General features: G+C 40.1%; 1 protein-coding gene across 2 annotated transcripts in view; it reads right to left on the bottom strand.

The window, feature by feature from the left end:
* Positions 1-25273, bottom strand: part of LOC306884238 (transcription factor 12-like) — a 113678-nt gene that overhangs the window by 29571 nt on the left and 58834 nt on the right. For both annotated transcript variants that reach the window (XM_079439960.1, XM_079439961.1), the window contains 3 exons: positions 18765-18826; positions 9021-9153; positions 8692-8744 (listed from right to left, as the gene is read on the bottom strand). In XM_079439960.1, coding sequence (XP_079296086.1) covers positions 8692-8744; positions 9021-9153; positions 18765-18826 — 248 coding nt within the window. The remainder of the gene's footprint in view (positions 1-8691; positions 8745-9020; positions 9154-18764; positions 18827-25273) is intronic.

Below are 25273 nucleotides of genomic sequence, written 5' to 3'. Positions count from 1 at the left end.
TTTCAAGATTTTCACACAGATGCTGCATATAACTTCATTTTGATAACCATTGTGAAAATAACCAATCAGTGGTGAGGTTCGTAGGACATAAACTTTAGTTACTAGGTATGATAAAGCGACTTTTTGCCTTAACCAGCGAGAAGCACAACGAGACATCTTGTCAGCTCTTATTTCAGATGCGCTGTTCTGGATAGCTCCACCCAGTGACATTTGATCGATCAAGCATTTTGTTTTGTTTTCCAGAATATAAAAACTACATATATATATGCAAAACTGTGTAAGATGGTCAGACTTGTTTTCAGAGAATTTTAAATTTTTTTAAACAAGAATTTTACAACAATTTAAAAGATCTATTTACTATTGTAAAAACGAGTTAAAATGTACTTTTCAGCAGCCATTACTAAAGTCTTCAGTGCCACATGAACCTTCAGAATTTTTATTTTAATATGCTGATTTTTTGCTTATTATAAATCAAATATGTTTATCAAAATTTCATTTTGTGGAGATCATGATTTCTTTTTCAAGATTGATGAATGGAAAGTTCAGCAGAAAATAATTTATTTGAAATAGAAATCTTTAGTATCATTATAAATGTCTTTATGGTCATTTTTGACCAACTTAGTGCATTTTTGATGAATAAAAGTATTAATTTCTTTCAAATTCCAATGTTTGAATGGAAGAGCATCTTATTTTATTTATTTAAAATTTCTATATTGTTCATTGCATTAACTTACATATATTTTTTTTTAAATCACACACACACAAACAGCAAATAGGCCTATATTACTTAAACAATACAAAAGCACTGATGCAAAACACTGAAGCATGCTTCTGCATTGTGTCACTTTTTGCTGTATTTTGCTTTTAGTGAAGGCACCAAACTTAATGCTGGTAACTTAATGCACTTCACAGTCGAGACGCACCTGTTAAGACGGTGTTAAGCCAACCCAGTTCTTCATCACACCACAGACGCAGGAGGTCTGGGATTCACCTGTACTGATTGTGTGGATTATGGAGTTTAAATGTAATAGGTTCTGCAGACAGTCTGTCCCACTAATCAATCTGAAAACTAGACACTTCCACATCAACATCCCCACACACATCCCACGCCTGCAAATTAAAAACATGCAGAACGCTCATCTCAGCCCATACAAGCTAATTTAACATCTTCGTGTTTCTATAAGGCCATTCATCACAACACATTAGGAGGAAAATCTCTCTCCACGGGTCTTGTGGGCTTATGAGCATTCTGTTATGTGCTTGTAATGATTAATGTTTCCCTGCCTGAGGACAGCGCCTAGACAAAACACACAAAAAAGACGACACGAACATTATATTAGAATAACACCGGTATTTAGAGAGCATCTCCTCCAGACATGATAAATCCACCGGGGCCCTTTCATCAGGGTCCAGGAGAAAGCTTCAGGTTTTGAAGCCTTCATACATGTCTGGGCCAACGCACGAGTCGAGCAATAAGTCTTCATCCAATTACTGCGTACCTGACATCAAGCAACACAAAAGCAGCTTCACCCATTTACCTGACTTGTACCTACGCCCACAGCCCACAGTGACACCTTCTTTACATGTGACATCTGCTGTCTGCTGACCTACAACCGGCACGTCTGGGGCTCACGTGCAGGCTGCCCTCCAGCCAGGTAAATCCTGCCAGTGTGGCTTAAATTAGCTCTACTTTACACACATCACATCTTAAGATAATCAGCTCTTGACTGTTGACAGCACGCTCTTAAAGTGACCACAGCTGTGAGGATGTACATTCACGCAAAATACAAATAAAAATATTTCGGTAAATCTGCAGGTCTGAATGTGGGTCTAAATTAGCAGATATTTCTATGTGGTTTTCTTGTAGTCTAAATGTAGATGAAAGGCGCACGTCACTGCTCTTTTGTGGGCTTCAGGATTTAGGGCTCTGAAGTCTGAGGTAAAAATCAGCAGCGTAAACAGATAAAGAGACTCGTTCCCTCGTCCTAAACTGATAAAGAGGTGGACATGTCTCTGTTCAGCATCAGACTCAAACCAGGAACATCTATCTAATCACTTATCTGATGAGCTCATATCCTTTCAGACACACACACACACACATACACACACACGTTTACCTACCTATTTAAATGATAAATGAGGACATGGTATAGACTTCTATTGTTTTTATGTAATCAAGTTAATTTAAATGACTGCAAACTAGTTTTGATAATGATAGCAAAATATGAAAGGACATGTATCTGTGAGGTATTAATGTCGCAGAGCTGATGTAACAAATAATAACAATTTCCTAATTATTAATACCTGGGTTATTATTTGTGAAATACTTGCTACATGACACTGTGTAATTTGTTAATATGTAATGTTTAAAATAAAATAAACGTGTAAGAGTGCATTCGTTTTTGCTTCAGTATTGAAATTGCATTAAAGCATTGTGAAATTGAAAATTATTTTTCAAATACAATCCTCTAAGTTTTTGGACATTTTTGAGATTTAAAATCAATTTTGTATAGGATAACTAATTAAACATTGACCCACACACACAGACCCAGTGCACTGCTCCCTGGTGGCAGGATTATGATCTGATGGCCTAGAGGACAAACCCCAGACAGACACATGGGTTACAAGGACATAATGAGCCCAAATATCAGATAAGTTTGGGAGGAAGTGGAATGTCTGAAGATCAAGAGGGCTATTAAAAGCTACAGGTTACAGGATGCCATCTGAACACGTGGGTCATGGGAGGATACAAGATCACATGACTGTAAGCTCAGAGATATCAAACCAAATGCGGCTTTTATTTTATACCATTAGCTGCAGGATATGCTTTTTAAAACCGAGATGTGAGGCCACAAAAACCCAGCGCTGAGGAAATACAAAAGAGAATATAGATTTTCTCCAGAACAAAGAGCAGTGGCCACATGAAAGACCTACATCAAAATGTACTGTTATTCTTTACAGAGCTTTAGTGGGGCCTTTTATCCCAAGGCATGTCCAACTACACAGGGTCTTCACTGCCAGGTTGTGACCTTGCATTAGAGGCAGGGGGTTCAAAGAGAGTAGGCAAAAAAGGAGGGGGAAACAACCCAGAACAAATGCACACAAAAAGCCCAATGTGGCATTGGTGACCTGCATCAGCTTGCATGGCCTGTAGATGGCTGTCTAGTCAAAAATGCAGGGTGTATCTTCTGAATGGTGGAGCTCCAGTCAAGCTGACATCTCCGAGCTTTGGGCGCTAGTCTTGTGTCCTTGTCACCACAGTGGATCATAACCTTCTTCTCACTTCTCTCCTGGTGCTCGTTTCCTCGCGAAGTGCAACTTCTGCCTGAGCGAGGGTGCCTGAGTGATCTGTCAAGAGCAAATGACAATCTTTTTTTTCATTCACAGCCAGTGTTCTCGCATGCAAAAGGGCCCGAAGGAAGGCGAGTGCTCCCTGCTGCTTTCTCTCCTAGCCTCTTTTCCTTTCTCTCTCTCCCTCTCCGATCATCTCTTCTGGGCTGAACATCGGCGCCCCGGCGCAGGCAGTGTCACATCAAACAGTCGTACCCATGACAAGGGTGTTTAAAAAAAGCCTGGCTATTTACACATATAGGCTGCAGCTCCAGGCTCTCCGCCAAGTATAAATCTCCCACAAGATGCAGTTACTTGCCCAAAGTCATGGGGCCGCCCATCAGCCTCTGATGTTTTTCTCCCTCTGTGGCTGTCAGGAGGGCCAGGGTCCTTCAGCACAGGTGCCCACACAGCTGCCTGACAACGTAGCTGCCGCTGCGCCAGACGCACATACAAACTGCAGAACACACGCCTGCCATGCTCACAGCAGCGAGCAAAGCACCCTACCTTCATCTGCTCAGAGATTCCTAAAAACACTAGCCAGGCATCATATGGTGAAACTGAAGAAATGTCTTGGGCTGAAAGCGTGATATGTTTAGTGCAATAATCCAATAATTAAATTAAATAAATATATAGACTTCACATTTTACAGTGAAATGCAGCACTGTGTTCATTTACACGTGAGCAGCTCAAAATTACAGTACTTTGCGGTTTCTCAGAGTGGCTCGAGTTGCAGTAAATACAGCAACAACATTTTAGTAAACGTTTTTGTTAAATGAAATAAAAACATTCTCTGAAATAAATATTAAATATTAAATATAAATATATTTAATTTTGGGAAACATTTTTAACTTTCATTTAGTTTAACTAAAATAAAATCTATATAGACATAAAAACACAAAAATGACCACAATGCAACAAAATTACTAATACTTTAAAATGAAAAATAAAAAATGAGCACTAATTAATAACCACTAATAAAAAACTTCAGTAATATATCAAATGACACTAATTCCCTATTTTCATGTGTACTGAGTTTGGATCGCTTGTAACATGAATTTGGGAACTTGTACGCCACCCATTCCACCAAACTGGTAATAACTAAAAAGCACTAATAAAAAGATACATAATCACAATATGATGAAAAAATAAATAAATCTCGATCCCTATTTCTTAATCAGGAAAATCACAATTAGATTTTTCCTAAAGCCTTCAGCCCTACTTATGTCTAATCTTCAATGTTTAATGGCTGAATAACAAACATCCGCTATCTTTCTCTAAACCTTTTCCTGCAGTTCAAGGGTTAACATGGTTCCCTCATCTTCTCAAAACAGCAAGTACACAAATCAAACATGGTTATAAATATTTGTACGCCCCCAGTCTGCTGCTATGTTTTATTTAGGGCTTTATGTTGTAAGGCATGCCCTCGCTGCTCCAAAAAGGAGCGGATGTTATTCCATAAATATTTACATCTATACGTAAACTACGCCGATCCATCAGCCATGTTGCGTTTAAAAAAAGTGATGAGCTGGTAAGGGGTAAATAGTTAAAGTATTTTTAGGTGAGTTGGGGATTGTATTCCCTGCAGAGGGCCTGATGATGGGAAGCATTGTGTTCATTTTGTTTATCAAGCAGCTCTACGGGCCTCTAGTGGGGCTAGTCTGCTTACACAAGCAAAAGCTTTCAGAGGCATCTGCAGCTGCAAGCCCACTGTACAGGTACCCTACAGACTGCACACACACACAGCTGCCCCAGCAACCCTACGTGGCTCTGCAGGTGTACCTGTGCCGCTGTGGCTATCAGTGCACTTTATTCCCACGTCTAGGTCTTCGACATCTCTTGTCCAATCATGATTACTGATGCCTGCCACCAAATGCCAGTCCACGCAAACCAGGTGTCCAACCATCCAAATTTAGGATATTATAGTAAAAATGGAATGGAAAATGGAAACACATGAGATTCAAATTTCCACTGAGTAACAAAAACATTTACCGGAATAAATTCATAGAAAGATAAAAAAAGACAAAAAAGTATCTGTCTGCATGTATCAATAATCTCTATCCACGGATTTAGTGGGATTTTCCATAAAAATGCTGGATGGAAACACCAACATGAGCAAAAGCAGTTAGAAAATGCAGATAAAAATCACAAATTCCTTGATGCACATAAAAAAAAAATGTCACATGACTTTTCCTCAAGTAATATTATTCACTGTTGCTCTCATGTCCATGCGTACATTGCATGTGATGTACATTTACTCCTAAGAAAAGTATGAACATACTGTACAAGCGCAGCTAGAATTTTTCTAACCATGCATACTCAACTGCCTACTCAAGACGCCTTGAATTTTTCACTTATTAGTTTGTCCACAAGACTGCCCATTTTTTCACAGTCAAAAAAAACATACAGAATTACCAAATCTTGCCATAAGTTAAATATATTAAGTTTCTACAATACATAAATATATTGTACAAACTTAATTTCCTGTAAAGCTGCTTTGCAACGATTTGTATCGTAAAAAGTGCTATACAAATAAACTTGAAACTTGAGAATGAGATGGAACGATAATAACAAGAATCTAGTGGAGATGCAACAACAATAGATCTTTGCATTGACGACCATATGTGTGAGGGAGTCCAGTTTAACCGAGTACAAAGTAATTTTTATTTCTCATAACTTCTGGAGAGAACTAGTGCAGACAAAGGACAAGTATGAAACTTTCTAGTGTGCATGTGCTAAGCACCTATGTTTGCACATACCATCAATTACTGAAAGGCAACAATATATGTATATCCTAATCATTCGCATCAAAACTGAAGGATACTTTGGGCTTCAGGCATTAGGCATCTGCCAATGATCGCTAACAAATAATGTGTGTAATTAGTTTACAAACCTTAAAAAATAGTTGTCTCTGTAATTCACAATTCATTCATTACATTTAAAGGGATAGTCATCATTTACACACAATTTGTGAGAACTCAAGATGAATAAACACACATGAAAAGCCAAGAAATCCCCCAAAAAGTATCTGTGTAATTTCTTCATTAAGTTAAATATCTACGAACTGGAAGTCCGTTTATCATGACAGTCAGAATAACAGCTGACAGATATGAAGGTGATGAACACAACATACATAATCACTTCTGAGAGTATGTGGATTGTATTTTGTGTTGCGTTTTTGGAGTGAACTGCTGCTCTAATAGAGTCTCATGAACGTGCAGCTGTGCACATAGACGAACGGCTAAGGTCAGGATTTTTGTTAAATAATAGATTTACTTTTGGTTTATTTTTCACCAAACCCTATTGTAAAGCCCCAAAACACATGGAATACATGGGACCATTCTGTCATACTTTTGTCTTTTTGTTTAAAAGGCATGAGGAGGACATTTCTTATAAATTCTACTTTTGTGGTCCTAAAAAGAAAGAAGTGCATTAGAGCAACACATTTTAATTTTTTTTGCATACATTCGTAACTTAGATGGAAACATATGGCGCTTTTCCACTGCGTGGTAGGACTCGGCTCGGCATGGCTCAGAACGCCACGGCACGGTTTGCGTTTCCACTGCAGTTTAGTACCGTTTTAGAGTGGGCGGGATTATTCACGTGTCGTTATAGTTGCGCCACCTCTACTGCCATGACTCTTGAAAAACTTTTTAATTCCGTGTCGCTCCATCACACTCTCGCTGGATCCGCTCCTCAGCTATCAATGAGAGGATCGTCTGTACTTCCTCAACAGACAAGGACAGACATTTTTTGGTTGTTTAAAAAAGGTGCGCTCATTCAAAACAGTTGCGTTCGATCCTTCGCTGGCTGTGCTGATTTAAATCTAGCGTGTTTCATGCCGAAAGTTCAATGACGCAGGCAGTGACAATGTTCTCCGGCCAATCAGTGATCAGCAGAGTTTACACGTCATGTTTTGGTAAAGGTACGGCTCGCTTGGAACCTCGGCCGAGGTGGTACTAAAAAAAGTACCAGGTACTGTTCCCAGTGGAAAACCCCCCAAAAGTGAGCTGTACTGAACCGTACCGTGCTGTACCATGCGGTGGAAAAGCACCAATAGGTGCTAACACACTCTCATCAGTTGTGAGTGTAATTTTGAAGAGAATCCATGCTTTCTTAAAAGAGTAGATATTCCCGGTGTGCACCATCACTGCACTAACCCTGCGTTGAATTGAGCTGCTTTGAGTTATGAGTCACACAAGTGCACCTGCGGCCATGTGTTAAGTAGTGACAAATAAAAGCCCTATGTCCATTTACACAACAAAGAGATGTACCCCACGAGGCCACCAATCTCTCCTCAACCCCCTTAGCACCCCACCTCTCCGTCTTTTTCTGTCTTCCCTTGTTTTTTCCTCTGGCATTAATAGCGAGAAGTATCTGGCTCCCTGTTTCCCCCGAGTCTCGTATCACCAGAGCGACTCCGTTCCAGACAAGCTACGATTCAAACACAAATTTAAAGACAAAAGTGCGTTGTGCAACTTCTTATTCACGTCTCGCGGTAGAGTCGTGCTTGATTTCTCGCCTGTGCGCCGTGCGATTATTGAGAGCTCACGAAGACTAATCCTGCTGCCACGCAGCCCTCAAAGGCCTCGTTTTGTTCTGTGGGAGGAATCTGAATCCTGCCGTATTAACGTGAGGGGGATCTCTGTGCGAAAGCTGCTGTATTCACGCATTCACTGCGAACAGCACTGCGGTTTGAGGGAGAATCTAAAAGGAGGCTTTCACTATCAGCCCTCCGTTTTCCCACAGTGACTGCTCGAATGTGCGATTTATGCATACAGAATGGTTGGGAGGGAGTTGGGCCAACAGAGGTCACAGGCGGAGTCAAGCTGAGCTCCACACTCCCTCCGAATCCTAATGTCTGGTGCTCCACTGGGATTGTCGCCCATGGAAATTTTCCCCCAATTCCGCGTTATTAATCTCTGTCTGTCCTCCTGTTCTGGCTACATAATGACTAATTAAACATCAAAAGAGCTGTGGCGGGGATGCGGCATGACAGCTCGTGTCCCCGAGCCCTTGTTCCCGCGGAAAGGGGAGGAGAGGGGGGCGAGCGCTGACGGGGCGGCCTCACAAATCAATCAAGCATCGTTACCTCACACCTACGCCCGCCGTGCTCCGAACGGAGGATTTGCAAACACAACAGAGCTGATTTGAGAGGCAGGTTAGGCCTCCGGTGTGCACGCGCCCGACTTAAGCACAGGTACAAGCCGCCGCCGTGTCAGAGGACGACTTTGATAAGACGGAATTCAAAAACGTGTGTGCCACCGCACCAACGGCTTTCATAAAATGTGTCTGTTAGTGCACTAGCATCTATTTTTAAAGCAAAGCGATGGCAGGAAGATGAAATGATGCTGTACTCACAGATGTAGGCAGGCCAGGAGGGGGCTTGCGCACTTTCTTTGTTTGCAGAGGATCTGTGAAGAGAATACAAAAACAACTTTAAAACATTTGAGGGGAAAAAACAATAAACAAGCATGCAGAGGCACTCAGTCAGATGTCTCTTTGATTACAGGTTTACAAAGACAAATATGAAAGCATCGGTGTGGCAGAAATCGAGGAATTCTTAAATTTGATGTAAAAAAATAAAAGCTAATGCTGAAAAATGTATATTTCCTGTAGTGTCCATTATTATACATAACCATGGCGTTATAGTCATTCTTTCTCATTGAGGGCATAAGACAGGCACTAACCCAGTGAAGCAGAGTCCTGAAGGGAGCGTCTTCGTGGATTGGAGCCAGTATAAGAGTAGAACGGAGTAGGCGACTTCCCAGAGGTGGTGACGGGTCCTGGGCTTGCCAGCCCCATGTCCGACCTCAGATTAGACTGTAGGGAAAAAATTAAATGAGTTCAAGGCCAAGAACTAACATCATAATGCACAAAAAAGTGAATGTGTGTGTGCAAAACATATTTTGAAATGAAATTAATACAAAAATAAACTGAAATACAGAAAAACAAATAACAGAAAAGCCGATGACTGCTTTCACAATATGGCTGACAACCCATGAATGGCTGATATAAACATTCTATACTTTAATATTATATTCGCTTATCAAATAAGCATACAAAGCTTAGTGTTTGGAATTATTTGTTTCTAAAAATTATCTTTATATGACTGTTAGATGGCAAATGTAATTCAAAATGTTAAAAAGGGGAAACAACAAAATGTTCTTAGTTACAAAACTAAGTTTTAAAAATTAAAAACAAAAGAAAAGATATAAAATAAAGAAATTAATGCCATTTTCTTTAAATCAACCAAAGCGTTACACTGATAATATCTGTAATAATAAAGTTCATTCTGAATAAGAAAAATGCTAAATACAAGCCTTTAATGTAACAGGGCTTTTGAACAGTCAGTTTAAAAGTAAAAAAATGTTAAAAAATAAAATGAGCATCACCCAGATTAAAATATAAAACATGAAGGTGACCACTTCAGATATTGTGTGACCCCTGAATGAAGGTTTTGTATTTTACAGAAGGACACAATCAGAACGCTTTATGGAAAAAAAAAACCCTGAGAGTTTTTCTGCTCTTTCCTCTCTTTACTGAACACAATTGTGCAGTTATTGATGTGAGAGTGCCAGCAGCTCAGTGAAGTCCAAGGAGAAATCGATCCAATCAGTCTGACCTAGAGATTCCCTCCCCTTCTGCTCACGGTGAACTGCTATTGATCAGGCCTGATCACAGCCCCAGGGCATATCCACACGCAGCCAGGGACACATCCTCACTTAAACGAGCAGAAGACCCAGGAGAGTGAAGGATGAGAGAGCCAAAGAAAAAGGGGGTGGGGGAGTACGACAGTGGCCGGCTCAAGCCTCATTAAACCATCTGTCTGATCTCAGGAGCTGTCAGCTCCCCTGTAAAAAACTGTGTCGGCTTAACTTGACAAACACCCAGTATAGAGCCCATGAAGTCGACAGGGCCACTAGACTGTCGACGGAAAGCCAATTACGTGAGTAGAGAAGAGAGACAGTGGCCCCAAACCCGCGTCTGATGACCGGGAGATTAGTGTAGGCTTCAGGTTTTGTAAATGGTTTTCCCAGAGGCTATCGCACCCTTGACCAACATCCACTTCGTCACTCGTTCCAGCAAACTGGGTTAAGAGGCCAATTAGAGAAGAAGCCCAATTAACCTAATCGTTTGCGGAGTTAAAGAGTAGTGTGGGGAGGGGGATGAAAGAGTGACTGAGAATAGAAAGAATCAGGTAACAGGACTCATACTGAGAGGCCCAGCATGCATTAGAGAATGGCTTTTGACTACTCTATTGCACCTCTTAACACACCACAAACTAAAATCACACAAAATATTAATAAAAAAAAAAACATGATTACATGTTATAAGTATAATTATGGTTCTAAATTTGACTAATCTTTTGCATGATTTTAGTTTGCATCATATTGATCTCATAAATAATATTTATGAGAAAAAAACAACATTTGAGCGTCTTATATTGTATTTTATAATTTAATAATTATTGTTTAAATATTGCGATATAGAGTAAATGTTATTTTATAGGTTATTTATAAATAAAAATATCTTTCAAACAATAAATTTTAATTAAATTATAAATACGCAACTCTGTTGTCGCAGCACACGAGACCACGTAAACTTCATCTCTTCACCAGCTTTATACCGTTTATTTGAGAAAGACTAATGTCTGTCAGGTTCAATATACATACACTGAAACTCACATATCTTTACAACAACCCAAATATACTTCTTAAAGTAACAATAATATTATTACTTTAAAAAGGAATATCATACAACCAAAATATTTTTCATCAATGTTTTAATTTATACTTTTTTGACAAAAAATAAACAAATGTTATATTTTCTTCAGAAGATTGATTCAAATGTTAAAGTTGTATAAATTAATTTCATTAGATGCCACTTTTGATGATAGGTTTTTATTAAAAATCATAAAAAACAGAATCTATAACAAAAAAAAGGGATTATTTTAGGGGAAAAATAAAATGGATTTCCTAGGGCCCTAAATTAAATGGTAACTTATTCTGTGGAGTTCAATTGTGAACCAACAAGTTATGCTACATTCATCCTCAAGGTCTAACAAACATGTGGAAAGCACTTTCTTCCCCATTAATGGTAAATTAATATCATGATAAATATTGATATTGTATGATTGTGATAATATTTTTGGCCATATCGCTTATCCCTAGTATACAGGCAAATAAATTCAAATTTCAAAGTCAGATAGAAGTCATAATCAAATCCGATCGAGGCTTACAGAAGAGAGCACTTAAAAATAGCTACTCTTCCTTGAATTTAGCCGATTAAAACAAGGGCCATCAGATCGTGTGAAAATCAGGTTGGCTTCTCCTTTACTGCAGGAAGAATGATGGGGGAAACGAGCTCTCCAAAGTGACAGGCTGTCAGGGAGGTGGCATCATTGACATTGACATGGCAAAACAGACTGACTAGTGTTGCCTTTGTTCAATGATATGAAATCCTCACAGCAATATTATCTTCTTACTTTTAGCCGCGATGCAAAAACAAGACGAGAAAGTGCTGAGGTCAGAAGAAAGACCGATAGAATTCTAATTTAACATTCGGGAGAGAGTGATTTTAGGGAGATTTGCTGTGGTTTATTATAGTGATGTGAAATTAGTCGAAACCTATTTAAAGATTACATTCAGAGAACTGGTGGTTAGTGAGATCTTTTGTACAATAAGAAATGTACATTTTCTGAAGAAAAACTTGTACGATGCCAGACTGGATGTGGGTATTTGAAATAATTTTTTCATCTTCCAGTTGAAAATAGTAAGTCTGATTTCTTCGAAAAGTTAATAATACACCTCTTGCCAACAAGCCGCATGATTTGAGGTATCATTCACATCAGCTGCACAAACATTTCAGGATGAGTTACATAACGACGTTTAATACGTGAGGTTTGGACTGTGTTCAAATCCCTAATACTGAGTATAAGCCATCACAACGGCAATATACTGACAAAAGCCCTGTTCAGGGTATGAATGTTTATGTGTGAACATGGCCGTGTGTTAGAAGGAGAGAGGAAAATGACTGCCCTCCGTGGTTTAGCCTTTAAAATAAGTACTCAGCTTACATGACAGTCTGGTCAATCTTGTGGATACTGAGAAGTAGTGTTCATTATAAGAACACTTGACAGAATCACAGGGGCTTCTGAGCCCGCTCACATCTGAACAATCATCTTCCTGAGTGAAATGTCAGGCAGATTGGTGGAGATAATAGCAGTCATCTGTCAACCGCATCCTGCCGCAACAATCAGAGTAATCCTCCACACAGGGGACGGGAGCAAAGCTTACCTACAGCCACCGCGCCGCTGAATGCAGCTCTCTACCGCTTGCCTCTTATCGCGTCTGTATTTTCACATTTCTCATGTTTGGATCATGGCATTTCACGCTACAAGGTTAAAGATTGCAACGGAAGGGTAGACTTTATTGAGATGTTGTCAAAGAACTGTCAAATAAAGCTCTTTCCTGCCAAGAGATGCATATACAGTGCCCTCCAAAAGTATTGGAACAGTAAAGACAAAATTGCTCTGTTGGCTGTGGAGTCAAGACATTTACAAAACTACAGAAATGTCACATTTTATTATTGGGTGATTCAACGCAGATGTTTTACCAGCTAAGACGTTCAGCACTTTTAGAGTTTAATCCCTCTATCTGATGTGAGCATAAGTATTGGAAGAGTTGCCTCACAGGTCTTTCTAAGTGATCAGCTGTGTCCTGTTGCATTAATTCTGTGTGTTGTATCAGTTATATCCATTACTTCTGTATTCTGAATCTTGCATTCGATGACACACACAAACGAGGATGAAGATGAGGGAGCTGACTTTGAGAGAAAAGCAAGCAATTTGAATGCTAAAAGAAAAGAGGAAGTCAATTAGAGCTCTAGCAAAAACAAAGGGCATGGAGAAATCAAGAGTTTGGAAACCACCAGCGACACCAGCAACCAACAACTACCTGATCGGCTGAGAAAACAACAGTAGTTGATGACTGACAAATCATAAAAGATGTGAAAATGAACCCTAAAAGACGTGTCTGTAAAATCACCAACAACTTCCAGAAAGCTGGTGTGATGCTCTGACAATCTACTGTCCTCAGGAGACTTTGACACAGAATTACAGATGCTACACAGCAAGATGCAAACCTCTGACCAGCACCGAAAATAGAAAGGCAAGATTAGAGTTTGCAAAAAAGCACAAAGGTGAGCCAGAAGAGTTTTGAGAACTGTGTTTATGGACCGATGAGACAAAGAGGAACCTTTATCTAAGTGATGAGAAAGCAAAAATGTGGAGAAAAAAAGGGAACTGCAAATGATCCCAAGCATACAGCCTCATCTGTAAAGCATGGTGGAGGTGGTGTCATGGCATGGGCATGCATGGCTGTCTCTGGACCAGGCCCTCTCAACTTTACTGATGACTTAATGTATGATGACAGTAGCAGAATGAATTTGGAAGGGTACAAAACCATCATGCCTACCAATATTCAAGAAAATGCCACCAGATTCATTGGGAAGTGCTTCATATTGCATCAGGACAATGACCCCAAAACACCCTGCCAGTTCAGTCAAGGAATTTATAAGGGCAAAGAAATGGAAAGTCTTAGATTGCCCAAGTCAATCTCCAGATTTAAAGCCGATTGAACATGAATTTCACCAGCTGAAGAGGAGAGTAAAGGCAGAAACTCCCCAAAACAAGCAACAATTGGAATTGGCTGCATTAAAGGCTGGGAAAAGCATTTCAAAAGATAAGCCCAAGAGTCTGGTGATGTCTATGGGTCACAGACTCACTGCTGTGATTGTGCTCAAGGGATCTGTAACTAAATAATAGCTTTTAATCTTTTATATCTGCCTTATGTTCAACTGTCCCAATTATGCTCACATCAATGAGTGGGGTGGACTCTAAAAGTGCTGTTCTTTTTATTTGGTAAAACATTTATGTGTTGAAACGGCTAATAATAAAATGTGACAATCTGTAGTTGTGTCTCATATTCATCTTTTAATCATATTTGCAAATGTCTTGACTCCACAGCCAACAGAGCAATTTTGTCTTTACTGTTACAATACTTATGGAGGGCACTGAATATGTATGGCTACACTGGTCACGCATTTCGGTTTTGATTCACTAAAAAGAATAACCTCATAAGAATCATTTGATTAGACTATACTGGTAGCATTAAATGGTTTTCATTCACTAAAACGGTTTATTAGAATCATTAGTTCAGGAAAGGAACTGCATTGGTCATATTGTATGGTATTAGCCCCTTTCGCACCGCTTTAGTTCCAGAACTAAAAGTATAGTACTAAAGTACTGGGACGATTTTGCGTGAACTATTTCCTAGTACCATTTAAAGGGTTGCATTCGCACCGACAGTGGATACTAGGAAGTGACGTAAGCCGGTCGACAGCGACGTCATTTGTGTGCAGCGTTCAACAACGAAAACAAAGAACAACGACGTTAACAACAGGAGGATGGAGGATGTTGTGATCGGAGCTGTGTCTCACGGGTTTCACAATAATGGACATTGAATGTTTACACAGTATATGTTTACACAGTGTTTTAAATCATGGCGGGTGAGGGCGTTTTCGCACGCATTTAGTCAATCAGCGTACACTTACGTCACGGATAGTTCCTAGAACTGTTTTAGACCCTACTCGGAAGTAGGAGCTAATTTAGTTCCTCCAGACGGAGTTCCTGGAACTAAAACCGTTCCTAGTTCCCATGGTGCGAACATGCCAAAAAGTGGGTAGTTCCACAATTACTTTTTGGTACTATGAAAAGGTTCCTGTGGTGCGAAAAGATTCAAAAGTAATTTGTTTAGGAATCAAATTACACCGCAACTGTGAGATTCTGATTCTGATTCAATTCACCTCATAAAGTGATAAATCACCCAAAAATTTAAATTCAAAAATTAATATTGTGGAACAGAAAAGAAGATATTTTGAAGAAAAATGGTAACCAAACAGTTTAGGTGACCATTGATTTTAATTGTATGGACTAAAACAAAACACTGAAACACTTTTTCATTTTGTGTTATGCAGACAAATGAAGGTTTGGAATAACATGAAGTCAAGTATATTCTCATTACTGAGTGAACTATTTCTGTTAACTATTTAAGTGTTATTTGTTCAGGTATCTGACTATAGTACTGAATGGTAGTAATTAGGGATGGACCGATGTATCGTCTGCCGATATTTATTAGCCAACTTTTGATTATTTTAAAGCCATCGGAAATAGCATGAAAAGGGCTGATACCGATGGTTTATTAATTAACTGCATGGAGACAATGAGTTGCATGTCTTTTGCATAATCCAACATTTTTCTCTGGGCAAAATAATTAAAAACTTGCCAAAACAAAACAAAATCTGTACAAAATATAGTTTGTCAGACAGCAGAGTATGGACTATGCAAATGTGACGCTGACGCATCCAATGAGTGAAAGGCTCGCGCTCAGCTGCAAATTCATCACAGGTAAGTCGCAATAGCAATTCCCCAATGTTAGTTTACCCAAGGATATTTCACGAACCGCCAAGCATTAAGCCTACATTTAGGTGAAAATGGATGCCAGGTAATATGCAGCTTTTTTGTGTGTTTGCACAAACCAGCAAAAATGGTATTGTATCGGCCAACAAATTTTTTTTTTGTTAAAATCGGTATCGGGCAAAAATCCTATCGGTGCATCCCTAGTAGTAATGAATGATTTTGATTGACACAAAAATGGCCTTGTAAGGGTCATTACTTAGGGGATTTAACTAAATTGGTTACACTATAGTTCTGATTCACTAAAAAACTGTAATTTGTTTGGGAATCAAGCAAAACTGTTTGCGCTGTTTATTTCTGATTTACTATGAAGAACCGATTTGCAGAAGTCATCAGTTTAGGAGTTGGACTATATTGGTGGCATTGTAAGATTTTTATTCACTTAAAAAACCTGGCTCATAACTGTTCGGAATCTGACTACACTGTCTGTGATGTATGTTTCATGCAGGAAACAGAATATTGTTGTATGATGTTCGGTCCACATCAGGAAAAGAATTCACTTGCAAGAATTGTTAATGGTTCTAAATAAGAACTGGTTCTCACTTCCCAAGCCTATGCGAAATCCACTGTTTTTGTTGCTGAATTACTTGCTAGTAAAAGAAAGCAGCCAATGAGATGCTTGGCAGGCAGAGATACAGGGGCCACAGCTGGCTGAGACAGTTTGAATATTTAACTCAATAAAAGGTGTACAGTTCCACATCAGGTTCAAATGATGCAATAATACCTTGCTGAGGGAGAGGTTTAGCCTGCAAATGATGACAAACCTCATAAAAAGACGGGCTGTTTGGCTTTGTGAAAATCCTGTAACCGCTTCCCATCACTGCCAAACGCTTGATAGATTACTAGTGCAGATATTTCCATTCTTGGCACTCGCTGAACAAATAGGGCCTTTTATTAGGTTCCGCAATGTGCATTGCTCAATTTTCAAAGCAGACTGGGTTATTAGGCGCCCGATTCGCGTATTAAAAACACTGCTTCTCTGATAATCTCTGCACCTGATAGTCATCTGTTTATATGCGCACGGCAGACGCGGTGGCCGTATTAACACTCAGGGGTTCAGAATATTAATGCAGCCACCCTGCAGCCCGCATTCTTCCCACATTCACTCAGGAACCGATCGGCTTTTTCGCTCTTCCTGTTTTTCTTCAGCGACTAGACAAACTGAGTCTCTGCCAGGCTCTGATCTGTGCAGCTGCAGGCCAGCATAAATTCCCCAGTTCCCACACAAAATGTCTGAACTGGCATTCCCTTTCAGAAAGCTCTTTTATGAATGAGCAAACGCGCCAGAGAACCAGCCATGTTTTCATTCGTTCTGACTAGCGCCATTCACTGCTTGCAAACCGCATGGTACTTTTAAAGGTGCGCTTGTGTGTTTCTTCTATACTGAGATGGGCACTGGGCTCGAAGGGTGAGGTTATTAAAGGGTCACCTGGGTCGAGGGCTTTGCTGACCTCACACTTAAGCTGGAGAGGTAGCCTTCCTCTAATACCGTCTATTAGCCGTGGCATTAAATTTAATCTTAAAGCTAAGACCCTGCATGCTTACTAAATCCTTCTGCTAATAACCATAAGGTATAGCACTAATATGCAACGTAATATTAATGAACTAGGATGGAAAAGTGTGTATTTATTGGTTTCCCAGTACTCATTACCACAAGGTTGGAGAGGGGGCAAACAAAATGTAAACAGAGCAAAAGTGCAAGCAACAGGCGATTAAAAAAAAATGTGGAGGGAAAAAAGGGTGGGGGGTCTCCAAGTGTACTCTCTGACTGACTGACGTCAACCGTGTCAGAGAGAATGAGCAGGCAGGAGAGCGAGCGAGCGAGAGCGGGGTGGTGTGCTCACACAATCCTGTCTTTGTTTGGAACATCTGTGTGGCTGAGGGAGGGGAGCAGGGCCGGGCTCTGTGACCCCGCTTTAATGGAAGTGCTGAAAGTCATGTTTCTGTGTGCTGAAGGCCTGCTCCCTACACATAAACACTCCCTCTAAATCACACATTACATGCTATTAAAAAGCATTCAGATTAAAAGCATTCAGACATCACAAAACACTCTTTCAGCATCATCTGATGTGAAAAACTGAGCAGAAATTGCAAACACAGTACCCACTGCAATTTTTGATAACTTTTCTCAGTTGTGATTATCAAATGATTTTAGGCACCACTTTATATTTTAGGTTACAATTAGTTAATGAATTAGTAGGTATCACAAATAATTCATTAAATGTTCATTTATACAACATTTATTCAATTATTAAAAGTATTCACATTAGTATGCACTACCTTTCAAAAGTTTGGGGACAGTAAGTTTTTTTTTAATATATATATTTTTGCAAGAACAGATTAATCTCATCAAATGTAACAGTTAAAAAAACATAATATTACAAAAGATTTTCGTTTCAAATAAAACCTCTTCTCTTTAGAATGATTTTCTGAAGGATAATGTGACACTGAAGACCAGAGTAGGAAAAGGAATAAATTATATTTTACAATATATTTAAATAGAAAACAGTTATTTTAGAATGTAATAATATTTAACAACATTGCCGTTTGCGTAGTGAGCGTAAGAGCTTATTTCAAAAACATTTTAAAAATCTTCCCCCTCCCCCCCAAAAAAAACCATCCCAAATACTGTAGTTTAGAGCTCAGCTTAACTAAAAAATATATATATTCACTACAGTAATTACCAAGAATGTTTATGATTTTATTAATTTCCACTTTTCTAAATTTAAGGTGGGACTTGTATACAGAATTTAGCCATTTAGCCATGTGTTGAGAGTATTTGGCACGTTCATTTTCAGCACTTTTGTAACTGTGATGAATCAGGGGCTAAGTGAGATTCACACAAAAGCAAAAACTATGCAAAACATAATAATAAAAGTGAAGTTGTGGTTGTTACCTGGCATCCAGAGACACCTGGCTCTCTTCCATAACCAGAGAATGGAGGCCTCTCAGACTTGCCTATAGATAAACAAACAGACAAACAATCAGAACAGCACCGTACACATTAACCACATAAACATTAATCATGTGAAAAACAGAGAGATTTCAGAGAAGACAAACAATAACTGCCAAAACTCACACATTCCGTGTGAGTTCTGGCAAATGAAGGCTGCTGAAGGTCAGAAGGAACTGATTTATATTTCATATTACATCAGTAAGGTGTGATTTAACTCTGTGTGTATTTTTTCTAGCTGTCCATCAGACAGGGCACGTCTGATAGTAAACTACAGGGTCAGACGGGTCTCAGTCGACAATACTAACCCATCTCCATCCTTTTTCTATTGCAGAAACAGCCCGTGAGCTTGCAAGGGGCAAATAAAAAGTGCACAGCGCACAGCCGTATGAATCATGCACTTCACAATATCTAAACTCAGCAGTTTCAAGCTCTGAGAAAAAACAGGAGACTCCAAAAGGAAAATGATAAACAACTCTTAAAAACATCATATATTATACTTGTCAGACTTTCAAACATTAGAACAAACACAGCAATGAAGCTAAATTCTGTTTACTCCAGGGAAAAGGTAAATATTTTTGTTACTTAAATTCAGATGCCGAAAGTATTTGCGTTACACCTTCTGCGTTCAGGTTCGGTTCTGCTGCGCTCAGGTGCACAAGGCCACGTGTCTGCGAGCGTGCGAGTTTCTGAGACGCAGCAGTAATCAGGTACAGTGGTTTAACGGAAAACGCTGCTTCCCCTGTGGTGTAAAGTGATCTCAATCGACGTGATATAACATTTGAGAGTTGCGCTCCTGCAAAGGAAGAGGGAGTATAGTTGTGGGTAAAGTACAGCGCTCCCTCCCCCTTAGTCACCACAAAAGAATAAAACATCTGTCTTTCAGCGACTTTAAAGGTTAGGAGGTTTTTTCCCTCATCCTGACTTCCTGGGCTGCTACTCAGCTAGGTTTAGGTTTCGGAGTTTGTGGCACACACAGACAGTCTGTCCTCTACAGATGCACTAGTGTCCAGCATTGAAATATTCGTTTACAGCATGTGTTTTATCACACACTCTCTGTCCACGCTGAATAATTTATAAGACTGCGTTGTTGTTTTAGAGCTGGAAGCGCTACTCATGAAAAACATCCTCCCTCGCTCTGGGTCTCTCGGATGCAGCGAGCAGTTGCATGCATGGCTTAGCATGCTTTCGTGCAGAGTAACCCAGCCATGCGCTGTAACATGTCGAGGGACCTTAATGCGATCAGCGCCGTAACCTCAGCCACTAAGGAGGAGTCCCAGAGGATCTGAACGGTAAACATGCGTTTAACTGTCTAGCATGCCAGAGTGCACGGCCGACCTGAGCTAACAGCAGTGACAGACTCAAACAAAGAGATGAACCTATTCACCTGACTGCACACATACACTCACATACTATCAGAGTCATAAATTATGACACCCACGTTAGTGAGTTTTGATTGTTCCAATGACATCTTTAAAATCACCCACATATATAGCTAAAATTAGAACTATTTTATTCAGTGAGAAAAAAAAAAAAAAGAGTAAAAATAATGAAAAAAATTAATCAATTAACGGGTTTTACATATATATACACACACACACACACACACACACATATACATACATACATACACCCCCCCCAAACGATATTATAAACACACACACACATTTATCTATATATATCTATATATATATATATATATACATACATTATATACATACACACTCACACACTCTTATCTATCTATCTATCTATCTATCTATCTATCTATCTATCTATCTATCGATCATATTTATTGTGTTACATTAAAAATTATAAATATAAATTATACATACCAAATAAATTATATTTCATTATTATTATTAATTGTAACTCATTTTAACACATTTATTTTTCTTTTTAACTCACTATATATAGTTCATTCTAAAATAATGAATTAAAAATAATCCAGGTAATAAAGAAATATATGGGGGGAATGCTTTTTTTAGTTTTAAGAAAAAGACATGTAGGAGGAGCAGATGAAGAAAAGTGTGAAAAAAGGAACCAGATGAGGGGAACAGAAAAATTAAGAATGACTCTGAGAGCTGTGGAGGAAGAGGAGACTCATGGGGGCCTGATATTCAGAGAGAAAGTGAGAGAACGAGAGCGAGCGGTGGAAAATTATTGGGCGTGCGTTCAAAACACAGAGCGTTCCAAACGCTGAAAGCATTTCAGCTTTTGAGGCAAAGAAAGGCAAAGCGAGGGGGGGAGAAAAAGTCTCTCGGAATGTTAAAAATCAACAATGTAAGACAGCTCTTCCACTGCTATAGCAATTTGTTTAAGTGTTACTGGCGAGTGTTTGTGCCAAGCAGGCTGCTGGCTGCGGCGCTGATGTTTGAGGAAGCAGTGCCAGCTAGCGCAGCTGTGAGGCCACTGCCCCCACCCTCCACACCCTCACACACACACACCCCTTCCTCTCCTCTACTCTCCCAGCCAAGACACTCTCGGAGACAGAGAGAGAGAGAGAGAGAGAGAGAGAGAGTTCAGAGAATATGCGAGACAGCAGGTGAGAGGAGAGTGTGTGAGTGTGAGAGGAAGTGACAGTGAGTACATGTGTGAGAAGGGGTCACTAGGGGGAATCTCTCCAGAAATTAACTTCAAGAAGTGGGCGTCAAGGCTGCCGATTAGCCACGTCCTCTACAGGCCGGCAAGCCCCTCTCTCCTCCTTTTATCTCATCATGCCCTCCTCCTCTTCCTCTTAGCTGGAGCAATGACAGACGGACGACGGGGGGTTGGCCTGATCAATACCCGCCTCACTGCTTCTCTCTGGTCTCCCCTCTCTGCTCGCCTACCCCTGCACCGCAACACATCATACATTATAGAAGCGGGATCTGACTGCGGATGATGAATGTTCCGGCCTCGCTGGGCTTTAGGGGAAGGGCTGACGCGGGGGACAGCGGCACCACCAGCGCACGGGGGAAGCGCGGAGGTTAGCCACCGTGCTATAGGTTATCAATGCCCCTGCTGACTCGCAGCTAATGAGCGTTCTAGTCACACAATCTATCAAACAGGTGACTGGGGAGTCTGGAAGAGCAGTGGATGTTTACAGGGAGCGGCCGCAACAGAAGGAAACTGATGAGGTTATGAAGTTTGATGAGAAAAGGCAATGCCAGGAAAACCATGGGATCACTGAAGATTGAAGACTATTCAGATAGAGATGGTGAATGTCTGGGGATGTAGCTGGGATAAAAAGGATCAGTGCTGCTGCAGCTAGCAGTCTGCTCATTTACATAGACGTTTGGAAAACTACGAGAGTTGGAGCATGTGACCTTGTCAGTCAGCAGGGGAGCGTTAACGGCCCCACCAACTCGACTCCCAGCTGAGATAACAGCTCCTGCAACTCTCCACATGGCCTCTGGGAACAACAAATACATTGGAATTTCTTGGTGGCTCTATAACGGTACCATATTGGTTATCGGCCTATATGGGAGATATTTTTAATTGATTTGGGCTTCAAAATGCAGCACTGCATCTAATGAAACAGTGAGAAATGTCAGAGGCACTTCTTTCACTGATCACACCTCTACCATTTTTGAACATTGAGTGTAAAGCCCGGTACAGACCTAGCCGACGGTCGGCCGTCAGGCAGTTTTTGTTCGTCGGCCGACGAAATTTTCTCAGTGTGTTCTGCGTCGTCGGCTGAAGTTGGTCCTCGTCGGCTTGTTTTCGACATGTTGAATCGGCGTCGGAGCTCATCGGTCAGTCGGGCCATCTGATCATTCTGATTGGCTGTTCAGCAGCCGAACCAGTGCGCGAGAAAAAAACCCTACTTGGCCGCCAGGTGTCGAGCATCGGCTTGGTGTGTCAGGGCAACTTTGGACCAAGACGCTGCCGACGTCGGCCGACCCCGCAGTCTGCTTTCGTCGCCACTAGTTAGTCCGCATCGGCTTGGTGTGTACCGGGCTTAACAGACTCTGCCGGTGAAGAGTGGCAAGATTTCAACAACAACAGTCAGTAGCTATGAAATGCTCTACTGTTGTCAAGATGTTTTGAGCTGGTAAGTGAACAGCTGGCTTAACATTTGCAGCTTGTGCAGGCCAATCAAGGCAGTAGGCACAGACTAGTCCTGTCACCAATGTCATTAAACAAGGCACCTAACTAGAGGATTGTACATGTGCGCTTTCCCTGAAATACTCTCTATGTTCATGATTCTGACACCCATGAGCTTTTAAAGATTACAGACTCACAATCTGTCAAAAGAAAGGAGGTTCAAATTAACACTCCAACCTGTTCAAACTAATACTCAGACCTTTTGAGATCATCAAAACCAAGGAAACAATATACACTGGAAAGAGAAAAAAAATCTTCTCTAGTTATGAGCACATCTTCTGTTAGCTATCTCTCACAACAGGCCCGTGTTATTGGAACAGAGCTCTTAAAACAGTCTTCATATCAGCCCTCCTTGATTTGCGCTGAGCAGAAAGAGAGAAAATAAAGCAATAGTCTTCTGCGGCATCGCCCCAGCAATGCTTGTCAGCAACGGTGTTTTTCACTCTGTCTCTCAGGGGAGAACAGGGGCTGTACTGGAGGAGTGATGGATGGAAGCGAAAATGAATTCATCAATTTCCCCAAGAGGAACTGTGAGAAGCAACAAGGAGATGTCCAGGTGTTGACATACGTGTCCGTGCGGTGTGCGGCTGACATCACATGCGTTCATGCACACACACCTGTAGACAGAGTACATGTTGCAGACCACAAAATAACGCAAATAAAGTAGTGCTACGACAGCACGAATGATGATTTGTGATTTCAGCAGTCATAGCCATATATCGATAATGAAACCTATATAAAATCATTTTGTGAAATAAAAAATTAAAATAAAAAAAAGAAAAAACCTAAAATATATTTTCATTAGGGCTATGAAATTGATTAATCATAATAATCCAAAATAAAGGTTTGTGTTTAAATAACGTGTGTGTACTGTACTGTGTATATTTATATATATTTATATACAGGTATCATTTCAGAAAGTAAAACCCATATATTATATAGATTCATTACACAGAGTGAGATATTTCAAGCCTTTATTTCTTGAAATTTTGATGATTATGGCTTACAGATAATGAAAACCCAAAATTCAGTGTCTGCATCAATGCGGCGTGGCATGGAGGCAATCAGCCTGTGGCACTGCTCAGGTGGAATGGAAGCCCAGGTTGCTTTGATAGCGGCCTTCAGGTCATCTGCATTGTTGGGTCTGCTGTCTCTCATCTTCCTCTTGACAGGTCAGGCGAGTTTGCTGGTCAATCAAGCACAGTAACACCATGGTCATTGAACCAGCTTTTGGTACCTTTGGCAGTGTGGGCAGGTGCCAAGTCCCGCTGGAAAATAAAATCAGCATCTCCATAAAGCTTGTCAGCAGAAGGAAGCATGAAGTGCTCTAAAATTTCCTGGTAGATGGCTTTGTTGACTGTGGACTTCAGAAAACACAGTGGACCAACACCAGCAGATGACATGGCAGCCCAAATCATCACTGACTGTGGAAACTTCATACTGGACTTCAAGCAGCTTGGATTCTGTGCCTCTCCAGTCTTCCTCCAGACTCCAGACATTGATTTCCAAATGAAATGCGAAATTTACTTTTATCTGAAAAGAGGACTTTGGACCACTGAGCAACAGTCCAGTTCTTTTTCTCCACAGCCCAGGTAAGACGCTTCTGACGTTGTCTCTGGTTCAGAAGTGGATTGGTAGCCCTTTTCCTGAAGACGTCTGAGCGTGGTGACTCTTGATGCACTGACTCCAGCTTCAGTTCACTCCTTGTGAAGCTCTCTCAAGTGTTTGAATCAGCTTTGCTTAACAGTATTCTCAAGCTTGCGGTCATCCCTGTTGCTTGTGCAACTTTTTCTACCCAAATTCTTCCTTCCAGTCAACTTTGCATTTAATATGCTTTGATACAGCACTCTGTAAACAGCCACACCTTTCAGTAATGACCCTCTGTGACTTACTCTCTTTGTGGAGGGCGTCAATGTTCGTCTTCTGGATAATTGCCAAGTCAGCAGTCTTGCCCATTATTGTGGTTTCAAAGAACAAGAGATACCCGGAATATATACTGTAGGGATGGTCATTAAATGAAAGTCAAATGTAAATATTCAGATATTTTGAGATACTGATTTTTGACTTTCATGAGCTGTAAGCTCTAATCATCAAAATTAAAACAAAAAACTTTTGAAATGTTTTACTTTACATGTAATGAATGTAAAATATATGAAAGTTTCACTTTTTGAAATAAGTTACAAGAAAAAATTTACTTTTTCATGATATTCAAATTTTTTGAGATGTACCTGTATATACACATACATGTAAATACTTCTTAAATATGTGTGTGTGTGTATATATATATATATATATATATATATATATATATATATATATATATATATATATATATATATATATATATATTGTGGCGGGAGGAG

The sequence above is a fragment of the Barbus barbus genome (assembly GCF_936440315.1).
Source record: "Barbus barbus genome assembly, chromosome: 2".
Lineage (NCBI taxonomy): Eukaryota > Metazoa > Chordata > Actinopteri > Cypriniformes > Cyprinidae > Barbus > Barbus barbus.
The sequence above is the reverse complement of the archived record's forward strand: the minus strand, read 5'-3'. Positions and strand labels throughout refer to the sequence as shown.